Source organism: Anomaloglossus baeobatrachus, chromosome 9 (genome assembly GCF_048569485.1).
Source record: "Anomaloglossus baeobatrachus isolate aAnoBae1 chromosome 9, aAnoBae1.hap1, whole genome shotgun sequence".
NCBI classification, from domain to species: domain Eukaryota; kingdom Metazoa; phylum Chordata; class Amphibia; order Anura; family Aromobatidae; genus Anomaloglossus; species Anomaloglossus baeobatrachus.
The window spans coordinates 85,792,889-85,808,592 of record NC_134361.1 but is presented as its reverse complement, the minus strand read 5'-3'; the positions used below and the strand labels follow the sequence as shown (position 1 = coordinate 85,808,592).

Sequence of the window (15,704 nt, the reverse complement as noted above, 5' to 3'; positions counted from 1 at the left end):
TAGCAAAGCACTGGAGGCTGCAAGAAGAAAGGAAAATGGGAAGCAAGTAGTAGAGCAGGAAGCAGAAGAATTAGAGACCGTATTAAGGCAGGTGACCGAGAAGCAGGTGGCAGAAGCTTTGGAGGCCATTTGCAGTCAGGACACAGCAAAACTAAAAGTCTTGATACCAAGAAATTGGTGTGTGTCTTATATAGATCTGCCCTATATAGACCAGGCAGATGTTCACTTGGGAGCCCTGCCCTGCCCTTCGCGACTTGCAATCTACAGTGTAATGGGTAAGTAGTCAGTAGGTTGGTGGTTTGCAGCAGCTCCAGTGGTGGTGTAATGACAGCCGGGTCATTGCAAGCTGTAATCTTTCTTGGATAGATGGGTTTCAAGTTCTGTCTGAAGGCTTCTGAATGTTGGAGAAAATCTGAGGTGTTGGAGCACAGAATTCCAGGGGATGGGGGATGCCTTGGAGGAATCCTGTAGACAATTTAGGTGAGGCACATACAAGAGTGGAAGAGAAAAGAAGGTCTTGGCAGTACCAGAGATTACGAGTGGGAAGATATCGGGAGATCAGTTTGGAGTTGTATGGAGGATACATATGAGCAGCTTATGTCGTGTTTACATTGCTGTGCACAATGTTCATTTTATGGGGCACATTTGCTGCACTTATTCATATGGATTCCGGGTGGATTCTGCTTGAAGAATAATTTCTGTGTACATGCCCTCATATGACACATTTTGTTAACTATTTTCATCAGTAATTATAAGACAAAAAAAGTGTCTAAAACCTGGAGGATGTGAAAATATTTCCATAAAGCCTTTTCTCTGTGTAGGTTCAACTCCTCATTTTGGCCTACAAAAAGTCTCCAAAATACATCCATGGGAAGATCTCCTAAAGAAAATGGAAAGTTTACACAGTTCACGCTCTACTAATGCCAACGAATAAAACTAATCCATTTAGCTTTTTATTGTATAGCATTTTACCATGCCAGGAGACACTATTATGGCAGACTCCTCTTAAGTTTTTGGACCACTTTCCATCACCATTTTGAAGTCTTCTCCGATGATCTCTAGTTACACATACATTTATAGTAAAGAATAGTAATTGCAGTGATAATCCCAGCCAAAGATTCCTAACAGTTCAACCATTCTCTGATGTAAGGGGTATGATCATTTTTTCTATTTATACACAGCAATTATTACTTGAATCAAATATATAAACTACTCAGACGTTTGTTCATGTACATCATCAGTATTTCATGTGATTTTCATGTATAGATAAATAAATACATTACAAAGCTTCTCCTATTAATTGTAATGTAAATGCACTAGTTTCTTCTATATGGGGCGTATTGAAGTGTATAGGATCCCATACAGCTAAGCCATGTAGCATCTGATTTTTACAGATACATTGCATTGATATAATAATAATAATAATAATAATAATAATAATAAACCATATTTGACCTTGTATATTTTAATGACTGCTGATGCATAAAAATGGATGACATATGGATTGCTAACAGAAGAAATTGTGATGGAAATCTTTATTTTTTTCTGGATAAAACTTGGGTGATTTTTATATGCTTATATGAACTTAAAGGGGGTTATTCCCATCTCCAACATCCTATCCCAATATGTAGTAGGTGTAATAATAATAATATTAGAAAATACCTCCAATAGGAATGTAGTATAGTTCTCCTGATATAGCCGTGTCTCTTACCTCATGTGCAAGAAATTGCGGCTTAGTTGCTCATGATCGAAACCACTGATATCTAACTTTAACGATATGAGTGGATGTAAGCATTGATACCTAAGGCTGGTTTCACATCAGCAATATTCTGCCGCACTGCCGGATCTGGCACAAATGCAGTACAGTTCAATACAGTTCACAGGCATCGCTGCAAGCTCGGGTCACATGCGGTCATGTGACCAGAGCATGTGACAGCTTGTGATCGGAGCATGTGACAGCTTGTGATCGGAGCTTGCCACGATGCCAGTGAACTGTATTGAATTGTACTGCATTTGTGCCGGATCCGGCAGTGCGGCAGAATACCGCTGATGTGAAACTAGCTTAAGCTGCAATGCCCTGTGTGACGCCCTGGACTAACCAGGTAGTCACAGATAGCGCCCCGCACAACACCAGTCCCACACCAGGTAACACCAGCTAAACCACATAAACCCTAGTCACCTCCCTCAGAGCTTAATGGACACACCAGGAGGGCAGAGCCAGGCGGTTGGCACGCCCACCGAGGAGTTCAGAGGGCCTGAGGCAGGAAACAGTCAGTGCTGAGTCAAGTCAGTTCAGTCAGGAGTGAGATTACTGACAGGTGTGAGGGTCGTAGCCCGCACACATTGGCTAGGAGGCATATGGTGGCCTAGCCTGCAGGAGCCGGAAAGACGGCCAGGGAACCGACTGGAAACCAGAGCACACACAGGAGGGTACTCAGACCCTGAAACGAGGTCCAGAAGCCACTGAACTGAGTTAATTCACTGATTGTGTTCTGGACTAAAGGTCTTTTCCCACCCAAGTCCCGACTGAAGACAACAGCCCACCGAGGGGGATAGAAAGCCACCGCACAGGCAGAGAGATCCCACGGGCCAGCGTCTGCGGGCAAACGGGCTTTCCCGACACACATACCGCCGGGGAGCGGACTCCCGTCGCTGAAGCGAAGGCAGTCTACATGTACACTACACGGTGCAGGAGAAAGGCAAAGACCACCGAACCGGGTGGGGGACCAGACTGAGCCGGCTGCGGGCACCGGCCACCATCAACTTTGCTTACCAGAGACTTGTGTGTGTCAATAACAGTGAGTGCCACAGTGCCCTCCGGTCGCGCACTGTCCTGTATCGCCCAGCTACTTAGTCCCAACGGGTCCCGGGGACATCATCCCTGCCCACGGAGGGGTTAACATCTTGCTGCATAACCATCTCCCCCAGGTGCCCTGTAACTGCAGCGGTGGTGTCTACACCTTCACCACATCCCGTGGGTGGCGTCACGAACTCAAACACGGCTCCGGCCGTACACCTACCTACCACCCCCCAACGTAGCGCCAGCATCCTTTCAGAGCGAAGTGACCCCTGGTCCGGAGGCGCTCGAGCCACCCACCAATGAGCCCGGAACCGAGAGCCGAGCGCGGGGCGGTACACCCTGCACATGAGGTAAAAGACATGGCTATATCAGGAGAACTATACTACATTTCTAATTGGGGGTATTTGCTGATATTATTATTATTACTACACCTACTACATACTGGGATAGGATCTCGGAGATGGGAATAATTCTTTAATCTAAGGGCTTGCTCACATAACTGTATTTTGCGATTCGACAAAACATCGGATAGCACTCAGACCAATGTTATTCTATGCAAATATGCACAAGTCTGATTATGTCCTCTGAGATGGTCAGCGGAAAAAAATCGCAGCATGTCCCAGTTGGATCCGATTATCAGGTCGTACTCAGCCATGCAAGTCAAGGAGTCCATGGAAAAAATCAGAATATGCTCAGATGACAATCCGCGTACAGTTCGATTTTCACATACAGACAGAATGGAGAATATGGAAAAAATCGGAGCACACTATGATGACCAGTCTCTAATCAAAGGCTGGTCAGTTTGATCGGAGTGTGATCTGCATAGTCGTCCCAATTCTCGCGGATGAAGGAATATGCGCTCGTCTGACCCGAGCCTAACAGTCATCAGATACCAGCTAAGATTTCAAGCACAACAGCTGAGACAATATGAAGCAGAAAATAGTCCTGGAAATAAGGTTTTAAAGAATTGCTACTGACAACATTAAGAAGCTCACTCCTGGATGTGGGTGTAGAAATGCAAAGTTCAGCATGTAAATTACATTTCCCCAGTTTAAGGAATGTTTTGTAACCCCACCCTAGAGACCATGTGCCTGCCCTTCTGTCTGAGTTTTGCATATGGGCAGACACCTGATTGCTACAGGACCCTAGCAGTTCCTAAAAGAGCCGAGGAAGACGAAGCTTCTTCTGCAGATCAGTCTCCTCTGCAGACAGGCAGCTCCTACAAGACGTCTGCAGGTGAAGCAGCCAATGAATGAACAACAGCGCCGCCTAGTGGCCTCATCCTCATCTCACACCCTCACTGGTAAGATTTGTACCGGTTGTGCACAACACTGGAGATGCTGAGTGTGCAGGGAATGGATGGATGGAAAGATGGGTGGATGAATGAATGGGTAGATGGATAGATAGGTCGATGAATAGATGGGTGGATGGATAGATAGGTGGATGGATAGATAGGTGGATGAATGAATGGGTAGATGGATAGATAGGTGGATGAATAGATGGGTGGATGGATAGATAGGTGGATGAATAGATGGGTGGATGGATAGATAGGTGGATGAATAGATGGGTGGATGGATAGATAGGTGGATGAATGAATGGGTAGATGGATAGATAGGTGGATGAATAGATGGGTGGATGGATAGATAGGTGGATGAATAGATGGGTGGATGGATAGATAGGTGGATGAATGAATGGGTAGATGGATAGATAGGTCGATGAATAGATGGGTGGATGGATAGATAGGTGGATGGATAGATAGGTGGATGAATGAATGGGTAGATGGATAGATAGGTGGATGAATGAATGGGTAGATGGATAGATAGGTGGATGAATAGATGGGTGGATGGATAGATAGGTGGATGAATGGATGGATGGATAGATAGGTGGATGGATGAATGAATGAGTGGATGGATAGATAGGTGGATGAATGGATGGATGGATAGATAGGTGGATGAATGGATGGATAGATAGGTGGATGGATGAATGAATGAGTGGATGGATAGATAGGTGGATGAATGAATGAGTGGATGGATAGATAGGTGGATGAATGGATGGATGGATAGATAGGTGGATGGATGAATGAATGAGTGGATGGATAGATAGGTGGATGAATGAATGAGTGGATGGATAGATAGGTGGATGAATGAATGAGTGGATGGATAGATAGGTGGATGAATGAATGAGTGGATGGATAGATAGGTGGATGAATGAATGGATGGATAGGTTTGCTGATTGCATTTATGTTTCTATTCTACAATATATATATAGAAAATACACATGCAGACACATTATGCTACTTCTATGTGCCCCGCACACATATGGCATTGTATGGCACATGAAACATATCAGTAGTCCAGCAGAGTCTGCTGTAAATTGCCTTGTTATAATTACCATGTGTATAATTGAAGTGGAGTCAAAATAGTTTCTTGTCCCCCATAGGCTTATCACTGGGGATCAGTCAGGCACATTATCTGTCTCAGTTTTCCTTCTGTCCTCAGTCTCTTTCTTGAGTTTCTCCAGACAGCTGCAGCTCCAGCCACAGTATCACAGGGCACACATGATCTGGGGGAAACACCTGTTCCCAACATGAAAAAGGTGGACAGACTTCAAACTGTCTGACATATACAGTATATATGTAGATATATATATATCCCCCTCTCTCTAGTGGCTTGTAAAATATCAAGCCATAAACTGCTGTATCATTTTGCTAAAGCTCCCTTTCCCCCTCGCCATGCACTGACACTGTGCCCTGCATAATCAGATGCTGAGAGTGTGTGAGCGGACACCTATGTGTGCAATGTGTGAGTGGACACCTGAGTGTAGTGTGTGAGTGGACACCTGAGTGTGCAGTGTGTGAGCGGACACTAGTGTGTGAGTTGACACCTGAGTGAGTGGACACCTGTATGTGCAGTGTGTGAGTGGACACCTGTATGCAGTGTGTGAGTGGAAACCTGTATGCAGTGTGTGAGTGGACACCTGTATGTACAGTGTGTGAGTGGACACCTGTATGCAGTGTGTGAGTGGACACCTGTATGTGCAATGTATGAGTAGACACCTGTATGTTCAGTGTGTGAGTGGACACCTGTATGTGCAGTGTGTGAGTGGACACCTGTATGTGCAGTGTGTGAGTGGACACCTGTATGTGCAATGTGTGAGTGGACACCTGTATGTGCAGTGTGTGAGTGGACACCTGTATGTGCAGTGTGTGAGTGGACACCTGTATGTGCAATGTGTGAGTGGACACCTGTATGTCCAGTGTGTGAGTGGACACCTGTATGTGCAGTGTGTGAGTGGACACCTGTATGTGCAGTGTGTGAGTGGACACCTGTATGTGCAGTGTGTGAGTGGACACCTGTGTGTGTGCAGTGTGTGAGTGGACACCTGTGTGTGTGTGCAGTGTGTGAGTGGACACCTGTGTGTGTGCAGTGTGTGAGTGGACACCTGTGTGTGTGCAGTGTGTGAGTGGACACCTGTGTGTGTGCAGTGTGTGAGTGGACACCTGTGTGTGTGCAGTGTGTGAGTGGACACCTGTGTGTGCAGTGTGTGAGCGGACACCTGTGTGTGTGTGCAGTGTGTGAGTGGACACCTGTGTGTGTGTGTGCAGTGTGTGAGTGGACACCTGTGTGTGTGTGTGTGCAGTGTGTGAGTGGACACCTGTGTGTGTGCAATGTGTGAGTGGACACCTGTGTGTGTGAGTGGACACCTGTGTGTGTGCAGTGTGTGAGTGCAGGCTGATTTGTGTACCACACTCAGGTCACACACTCGTGATTTCATCAGGGACGTTGCCAGAGACCGTCCTGCCTCACTGCCATGTGCACATTTTTCCTTTCTATAATAAAGGAGGGAGTGCAACATTTTTTTCTTCAAAAAGAACTAAATGGATCAGAGGGGAAAAAAAGCTTTAGCCAGGGGGAATAATAATGAGGTGTGGCTTGTATTTAAATATCCAGTAAGTCAATGTTAAGGGGAGTGTGTTATGTATATAAAGTGCAGTTTTCATCTCTTCTCTAGACAGACCCAGCTATGAAAAGCAACAGGAGATTAATGAAGAGGGACAAGACTTCAATTCCCCACTGGAACAAGGTCACTTGTAGACACATCTACACGGAGGGGCTGCTGCCACCAAGAGGCATTGACAAGCTGATGGACATCAACAGCACATTACTGATCTGATTGATCCACAAAGTTCACTTCTCGTTTTCCTAAAAAGTCTGAGGGACTTGCATTGACAACACCGTGCCCATCCTTGTCCTCTCCTGCAATGGCTGAAGTTGGTGGCTTTTTGGCATCTCTGGATATAGATTTGCATGGATTTTCTTCATCTCTTGGGAATGTTCCTTTAGCCGACTCTCCTGGGTTTCTGAATGAAAGACTGGGTCAGATAGAAGGGAGGCTGCAACGAGGTTCTCCCACTGATTTTGCTCATCTAAAGGGCATCTTGAGGAGAAGGCAGCTCTACTGCAGGACTGGGTTTCACCTGGAGATTTTCCCTAATGGTACCGTGCATGGCACAAGGCAGGACCACAGCAGATTTGGTAAGACTCCCTGTGATTTCTAGAGCTATTACTACTTTCTCTATTATTATTTTCTGTTTTGATTGCCTCTGATTTGCATATTCAGGGATCATAATAACTGTATTCTTATATAGGTAAAGAAATAGGTGGTTTGGGCTCTTTAAATTAAAAAAAATATATTATCTTAAAAGTTTTTATCACAACTTTTGGGTTCAATGCAGGCACAAAAAGAACTACAAAATATGAATGCCTTAAAGTGAATCCTACAGGTTACAAATAACTTTATTATATTATTATTATTTATATATTTATTTTGTATTTTATTTTTATTTTTTTTGCATTAGGGTGAAATATATATATTAATATATAATATATGTCATTTAATCGTATGAATGTACACCTTACCATCATATAAGAATAAACACCAGACAATAGACAGTGATTGAAAAAAATATATATAGTTTGAATCACTATATATATATATATATATATATATATATATATATATATATATATCCCTCTCTCTAGTGGCTTGTAAAATATCAAGCCATTAACTGCTGTATCATTTTGTTAAAGCTCCCTTTCCCCCTTATTATATTTTACATGTGTATATATATATATATATATATATATATATATATATATATATATATAAAATTTATTTATTTTTTTCTTGCGTCTCTTTCCAAATGCAGTTTCCATTACATCTTCCTTGACTTGGTTTATTAGTTTGATGATTTTTGCAATATAATTTCACTTCTTCTGGCATTCCCCACATTTTAATCTCTGGGCATATCCTGAATATCCTGGAATTTTCTGTTATAGGGAAATATGCAGACATTGAGTGCAATATTTTGGCATCTTCTGGTTTAGAGGACCATTGTGTAATGTTCTGGGGCAGAGGAATATATTGGCATAATAAAGCCATGACAGCATTATGAAGTGTCAGTTTATCATGTTATTGCCCTGTAGTCATCATTACTAGTTTTCTCACCATATCAGTTGAAATGTTGATGTAGACTGGAAACAGATGCCAGCACTGCAAGGTACTATGACCCTTGAGTAAATGAACTTTCTTCCTCATCCTTTCTCTAGACTTTCTCCAGGAGCTTATTGTTACCTGGTCATTCCAACTTACTTCTATTGTAAAATATTTCATTTTAATTCTAAAGTTCCAACATATTCTGCATCGCTGTACACACATTGTACTTGTAATCTAATACCTCACATATGCAGATAGGCTAAGTACATTTCATAGCCAATAAAGCTCAGGTGTCTTACCCTTGTAATCTTTTTATTGGGTATGAAATGTTAGGGAATGTAGACGTTCAGGTGGACAGCCATGACTTTCTCACCATTATGATGCTACATGGGTTGGGTTATAGTATACTTAGCAGCTGACTGCTCCAGGAAATCTGATTTCTCTTCTTTTGTTACTCTTAATTAGCTGTCAGATATGTGATAGAGGAAACGAATGTCACATCATTTAATCTATATTTAGGATACTTTTTCCTGCAGCCAAAGAAAGCGAATCATATGTTCATTTTTGTATTAATTACTCATTTTTTTTTATGTAGCACCAACATAGTCTGCTGTACTGTACATAATTGATTAGTATTCACATCACTTCAACTTTGCCTATATAAAACACATACACAGGATCAGTTCATTTACCCCCGATTGAGTTACTAGAATGTTTGTTTGTGTATACAAACATTGTGTAAAAAACAAACAATGTATCTATATATATATATATATATATATATATGAGAGATATAGATATATGGTAGAAGCTTCTAGCAAATCAGAAGGTAATAGCGCTGCTCCCCCAGGACAGGCGTCAGACATAGCTCGGATCCGTCTGGTGTTTGGACAGTGATGGAACAGTTAACCTATTTAAGGTGTGCCTTCATTCAGGAGTATTTTCAGTGACCCTCTCCCATGCTCCCATGTCTGAGACCCACCCAAGAGGAAACAGGTGTCCTTCCTCTAGATGTCTGTTCTCACATCACCATCCTGCGACGCCTTGTGGGCCTGGTCTGGGAAGGCAAGGGTTAACCCCTTCCCTGCCAACCTGCATACCAACCCCCGAAACGCCGCCGACGCCGCCAGTGCCACATACAAAACTAATTACACGATTAATATAAATCATCTCTCCTTTCCAGTTTCTGCTTGGGTAGAATTGAAATGCTAAACAAATGTGCTCATTTTCAAGAAATTTCAGCTGCTTTTTTTCCAACTTCCCCCTTTTTTTTTTTTTTCTGCAGGTGCACAAAAAACATTTTCAGGAATGTCTGGGATTAGTCAACTCATCCCAGGTCCTGCCCTCCCTGGATTCCTTTCTGGAATCACAGAGCGGGGTCCAGGGTTTCCGTCTACCCAGTGTAATGCGCTTTCTACATTTCACTTCAGCCTTGATTTCATCTGTCAAACAAGTAATCGGGTGGTCGGACTTTTCAAAGTATATGATGAATTGTTACGTTATATAAACAATCTACAGTATTGTAGTAGAATGCGAACTGCACAAACACTAAGGTCCAATATATATTTGTGCAGATCGCATTCTACTACATTACTGTAGATGTAGATTGTTTATATAACAACAATTAATCATATTCTTCAAAGTGTATATACATAATCTTCCTTGACACATACTCAGACAAAGAATGATATAAAGTTGCATATAGTGATGAGGACAATATTACATTCTTGGGTAAAACACTTTTCGAGTCTTTTGTGCAAATTGAGTCTCTACTTAACTTCCAAAAAGACTTAATGTAGTTATTTTTAGTCTCTTTTTATTCTAATAAATACAATATAGTTCTGAATCCTGTAAGCATCTTAAGGGTGCTTTACACACGCTAACGATATATCGTCGGGGTCACGGTGTTCGTGACGCACATCCAGCACCGTTAGCGATATCGTATGTGACTAAAAGGAGAGACGATCAGCAATCGCAAAAACATCAAAAATCGTTGATTGTTGACACGTCGCTCCTTTTCATAATATGGTTGGTGGTGCATGCCGCTGGTTGTTCGTCGTTCCTGCGGCATCACACATCCCTATGTGTGGCACCGCAGGAACGACGAACATCTCCTTACCTCCGTCCACTGGCAATGAGGAAGGAAGGAGGTGGGCGGCATGTTCCGGCCGCTCATCTCCGCCCCTCCTCTGCTATTGGGTGGCCGCTTAGTGACGCCGCTGTGACGCCGAACGAACCGCCCCCTTAAAGGAGAGATTGTTCGGTGTCTCCAGCGACATTGCTAAGCAGGTATGTGCGTGTGACGCTGCCGTAGCGATATTGTTCGCTACGGCAGCGATCACCCCCATGATGAAACAGCGACGTGGGTGGGTGCTATCGCTAGCGATGTCGCGACGTCTAAAGCACCCTTTACTCTTTCTGTGTAGTTTCCTTGCTGACATCCATTCTTCAGCTATATAATTAAATCACATTATGATTATGTCTTATGTTCCGCACAGGATGCACATTGCATTATTGTATCATATGGAGGACCCCAGAATCTTAGAATGATGGAGGTTTGGAGGTTTATTTTGTGTTTACGCAGGGAATTATACAATTTTATTTGGAGGAGATATCACTTTAAGCAGGTGAAGTGTTGTATATTCTGACTTTATGCTCACACAGAGGTTTTTACAGGGATTTTGAAGCAAATCTTTTCTACAATCCAAATCAAAAACCGCTTTGATGTGGATTTTGAAACGGAGCTGCTGTAATATCCACATGACAAAAGCTAAGTGAACATACACTAAGGGGCACTTTGCACACAACGACATCGCAAGCCGATGCTTGCGATGCCGAGCACGATAGTCCCCGCCCCCGTCGCAGCAGCGATATCTTGTGATAGCAGCCGTAGCGAACTTTATCGCTACGGCAGCTTCACATGGACTCACCTGCCTTGCAACGTCGATCTGGCCAGCGATCTGCCTCCTTTATTAAGGGGGCGGGTCGTGCGGCATCATAGCGACGTCACACGGCAGGCGGCCAATAGAAGCGGAGGGGCGGAGATGAGCGGGACGTAAACATCCTGCCCACCTCTGTCATTCCGCATAGCCGGCGTGAGCTGCAGGACGCAGGTAGGAGATGTTCCTCGCTCCTGCGGCTTCACACACAGAGATGTGTGCTGCCGTAGGAACGAGGAACAACATCGTACCTGTCGCAGTCACATAATTATGGAATTCCCAGACACTACACCGATGATACGATTACGACGATTTTGCGCTCGTTAATCGTATCATCTAGGATTTACACAGTATGATGTCGAGTGCGACTCCGGATGTGCGTCACTTTCGACATGATCCCACCGACATCGCACCTGCGATGTCGTAGTGTGCAAAGTGCCCCTAAGGATGGCAGAACTGACACAAGTAATGTGGTGAACTGTGGTCAGCAAGTAAAGTGTTATATTATATATATAAATATATATATATATATATAAAAATATATATGTCGACTGTGAGCCCTCGCGGGCAGGGTCCTCTCTCCTCCTATACCAGTCTGTTTTGTACTGTTAATGATTGTTGTACGTATACCCTCTTTCACTTGTAAAGCGCCATGGAATAAATGGCGCTATAATAATAAATAATAATAATAATAATATACTACGTGATTAAACTGGTCACCGGCAAGTGCCATAATATCATCTCACAATGGTAGAGATATGGCAAAAACATGATGACCAGGGCAGAAAATATATGAAAAGAGGTAATATATCATTGGAAGGCAGGTGACAAAACTTTTACCAACTACAAAAAGAAATGACCTCAGTTTCTTGGTCAGAAAGGAGAAGCAAAGTCTTAGATTATATTTGTCAATACTATCTAAAACATTCCTTAGGAGAATGTACGTGGTTCTGGGGTCTTGGCGATATAGGTCAATGTGCAATGTAGTATGAGATCAGGATATATTAGATTGAGACATTCTTGAAGGTCAGTATAGTATCATGTTAGTAAGTGGTGAAGTCGTTCTGCGCAGTTCCTCAGTTTTATACATTCATTCCAATGTAGTATTTACATACAGCTATTTTATATGCAGGTAAAGCCAGTATAACACATTCAATTTCACTTCTCATCCTTTTCTTTTAGACACTTCTTAGCTCATAAAATCTACAATCAAAACCTGCCTTACATACCAGTACAATTCCCCTCCAAAGGCCCCATACACGCTAGGGAAAGGTTGGTCAAACCTGTTGACTTTGGCAGGGCAGGATGAGTGCCGAAATGCCCAGCGCCAAGCATATTTCACTTCATTCTTTCTTTGAATGTATCTACCACCGATATTTTAATGATTTATAAGTCTCAGCAATTTTAATGATTTTAATATTCTTTTTATTTTGGTTTATCTTTAATATGGTGATGTCTGTGACCCACCATGAAATCCATAAAATGGGAAACAGCAGCAGCTGGCTCAATGCCTCAGTGCATGCCCAATAGTAATACTACTATCTTTATGCCCCCTTCACAAAAAACAAACGTTTTCCACGGCCCGGTGTAGAGCTCCATGGGCTATCCATGTGTTTTCAGCGTGCTGTCCGCGTGCTATCCTTGTGACATCCGGGTAGCATACAAACAGCATGAACTTACCTGTTTCCGGCGCTGCTGTCACACTTGCTTCCGAGTCCGCGATCAGTGCAGTGAATATTCATGAGGCATAATGAGCGGGACCCAGAAGCAACAGCAGCGCTGGAGACAGGTAAATATAAAAATCCATTTAATTTCAATGAGGTGTCCTGCGATACATGTCACGCTGATGTCACCACGGATCACATTAGTGTGCGGTCCGTGTGACATTGTACTGCAGTCCAAAACCGGACATGTTGCCATGTGGAGCACATGGACACACATGTGCTCCACATGGACACACGGTCTGTGTCAAAACACGGACGTGTGAACAAACCCATTAAATATAATGGGTCTGCGTGTGTCCGTGTCTCTGCTACGTGTGGAAACAGACACCACACGTACCAGAGACACAGATATGTGAAGGAGGCCTAACAAGGTGAGCACATTGACACTTACAGTATCTCATTCTATTACTCCTCCAAACCAGCTTAAAGGGAATCTGTCACCAGGTTTTTGCTACTTGATCTGAGAGCAGAATAATGTAGGGGCAAAGACCAAGATGCCACTGATGTGTAACTTACTGGGCTGCTCGTTGTAGTATTCAGAAAATCTCTGTTTTATCAGCAGGAGATTATAACTAGAGAACTAGAGAACACTACCACAAGAGGTAGTAATGGCAGATACTATAACAGCTTTTATATCAGGGCTGGATGATTTCCTCAGTACACAAAACATTGTTGGTTATAAATGACTTAGTGACTAAATGTAGAACTGGTGGAGGAAGGTTGAACTAGATGGACCTAGGTCTTTTTTCAACCTAAGTAACTATGTAACTATGTAACTATGTAACTACTTGGCTGTCTGCCAGGTAGTCCAACCATGCCCCCACCACTGATTGGCAGCTTTCTGCCTATGCACTGTATACACAGATTCCAATCAGTGGTGTGGGCATGGTTATACAGACCTCAGCATTCAGAGAAATGGCAGATAAAACAATTTTAATCTAGATTGTAGCACCCAGTAAAGTAAGTGGAATCAGGGCCTTTGCCCCTACACCATACTGATCATACCCTTTATAAAGATCTCTGTTTTGTACAACATACGTCTTTTTCTGTGTTTTATGTGTGCAGTGTCCTCCTTAAGGCCCCGTCACACTAAGCAACATCGCTAGCAACATCGCTGCTAACGAACAACTTTTGTGACGTTGCTAGCGATGTTGCTGTGTGTGACATCCAGCAACAACCTGGCCCCTGCTGTGAGGTCGTTGGTTGTTGCTGAATGTCCTGGGCCATTTTTTAGTTGTTGCTGTCCCGCTGTGCAGCACAGATCGCTGTGTGTGACAGCGAGACAGCAACAACTAATGTGCAGGCAGCAGGAGCCGGCTTCTGCGGAGGCTGGTAACCAATGTAAACATCGGGTAACCAAGAAGCCCTGTCCTTGGTTACCCGATATTTACCTTTGTTACAAGCCTCCGCCGCTCTCACTGTCAGTGCCGGCTCCTGCTCTGTGCACATGTAGCTGCAGCACACATCGGGTAATTAACCCGATGTGTGCTGTAACTAGGAGAGCAAGGAGCCAGCGCTAAGCATTGTGCGCTGCTCCCTGCTCTGTGCACATTTAGCTGCAGCACACATCGGGTAATTAACCCGATGTGTGCTGTAACTAGGAGAGCAGGGAGCCAGCGCTCAGTGTGCGCTGCTCCCTGCTCTCTGCACGTGTAGCTCCGTGCGGTGGTAACCAAGGTAAATATCGGGTTGGTTACCCGATATTTACCTTAGTTACCAAGCCAGCATCTTCCACGCGGCGCTGGGGGCTTGTCACTGGTTGCTGGTGAGCTCACCAGCAACTTGTGTAGCGACGCTCCAGCGATCCCTGCCAGGTCAGGTTGCTGGTGGGATCGCTGGAGCGTTGCAGTGTGACATCTCACCAGCAACCTCCTAGCAACTTACCAGCGATCCCTATCGTTGTTGGGATCGCTGGTAAGTTGCTTAGTGTGACTGGACCTTAATTCTTCCCTAAATTTCAGTGTCCAACTATTTTGCTCTAAACTGAGCGTTCATGTATATTCAGAGCTGGGAGGAAAAGCTATCGACTGACAGTGATTCCATTTTGGGGGCAGCATAAGAAGGGAGCCTTCCAATAAATGAGCTGCTTTCTATGGGTACCGATCTGCTAACCCTGGCAATCAGCTAATATCAATGGGGTCTCAGAAGCCAAAATGGTAAAATACGTGATGTCCACTCAGAAGCCATTATTATGTCAGTGTCGAAATATGAGTTTCGTGGAATCTCCGAGCTGCTGTGTTGATTGTAAGGAGAGGCCAAACAAATGGACATTGAAAGAAAAGGGGTTTTAATCTACACGTTTCGATGTACCCTCACTTCTTCCTCAGTATACAACTGAAAGTTTGAGGTTTCAATAAAGATCTTTTGAAAAATCCATAATTTTCACTGCAGCATGCGGCACGATTTTTAAAGCCAAACAGTAGAATGCCTCACAAAAAATAACAGACCCTATTTTAGTCAATAGGGTCTGTGTGTCACTGTCTGTCGCCATCATGTTATGCATTAATTTCCTGCATAAATTATGTTTTTTCTGTTTCTGAACCAATTTGGAAACCTAGCCTTAAGGCCGTTTTACACGCTACGACATCGCTAAAGCGATCTCGTTGGGGTCACGGAATTTGTGACACACATCCGGCCGCTTTAGCGATGTTGTTGTGTGTGACACCTATGAGCGATTTTTGAATCGTCGCAAAAACGTTCAAAATTGCTCATCGGTGACATCCCCCCTATTCTCGATTATCGTTG

General features: G+C 43.6%; 1 protein-coding gene across 1 annotated transcript in view; it reads left to right on the top strand.

The window, feature by feature from the left end:
- The first annotated feature begins 4,018 nt into the window (after nt 1–4,018).
- FGF16 (fibroblast growth factor 16) overlaps nt 4,019–15,704 on the top strand; it is a 56,660-nt gene continuing 44,974 nt past the window's right edge. The window contains exons 1-2 of the mRNA XM_075322689.1: nt 4,019–4,103; nt 6,812–7,335. Of these exons, the coding sequence (XP_075178804.1) occupies nt 7,062–7,335 (274 nt within the window). The 5' untranslated portion in view covers nt 4,019–4,103; nt 6,812–7,061. The remainder of the gene's footprint in view (nt 4,104–6,811; nt 7,336–15,704) is intronic.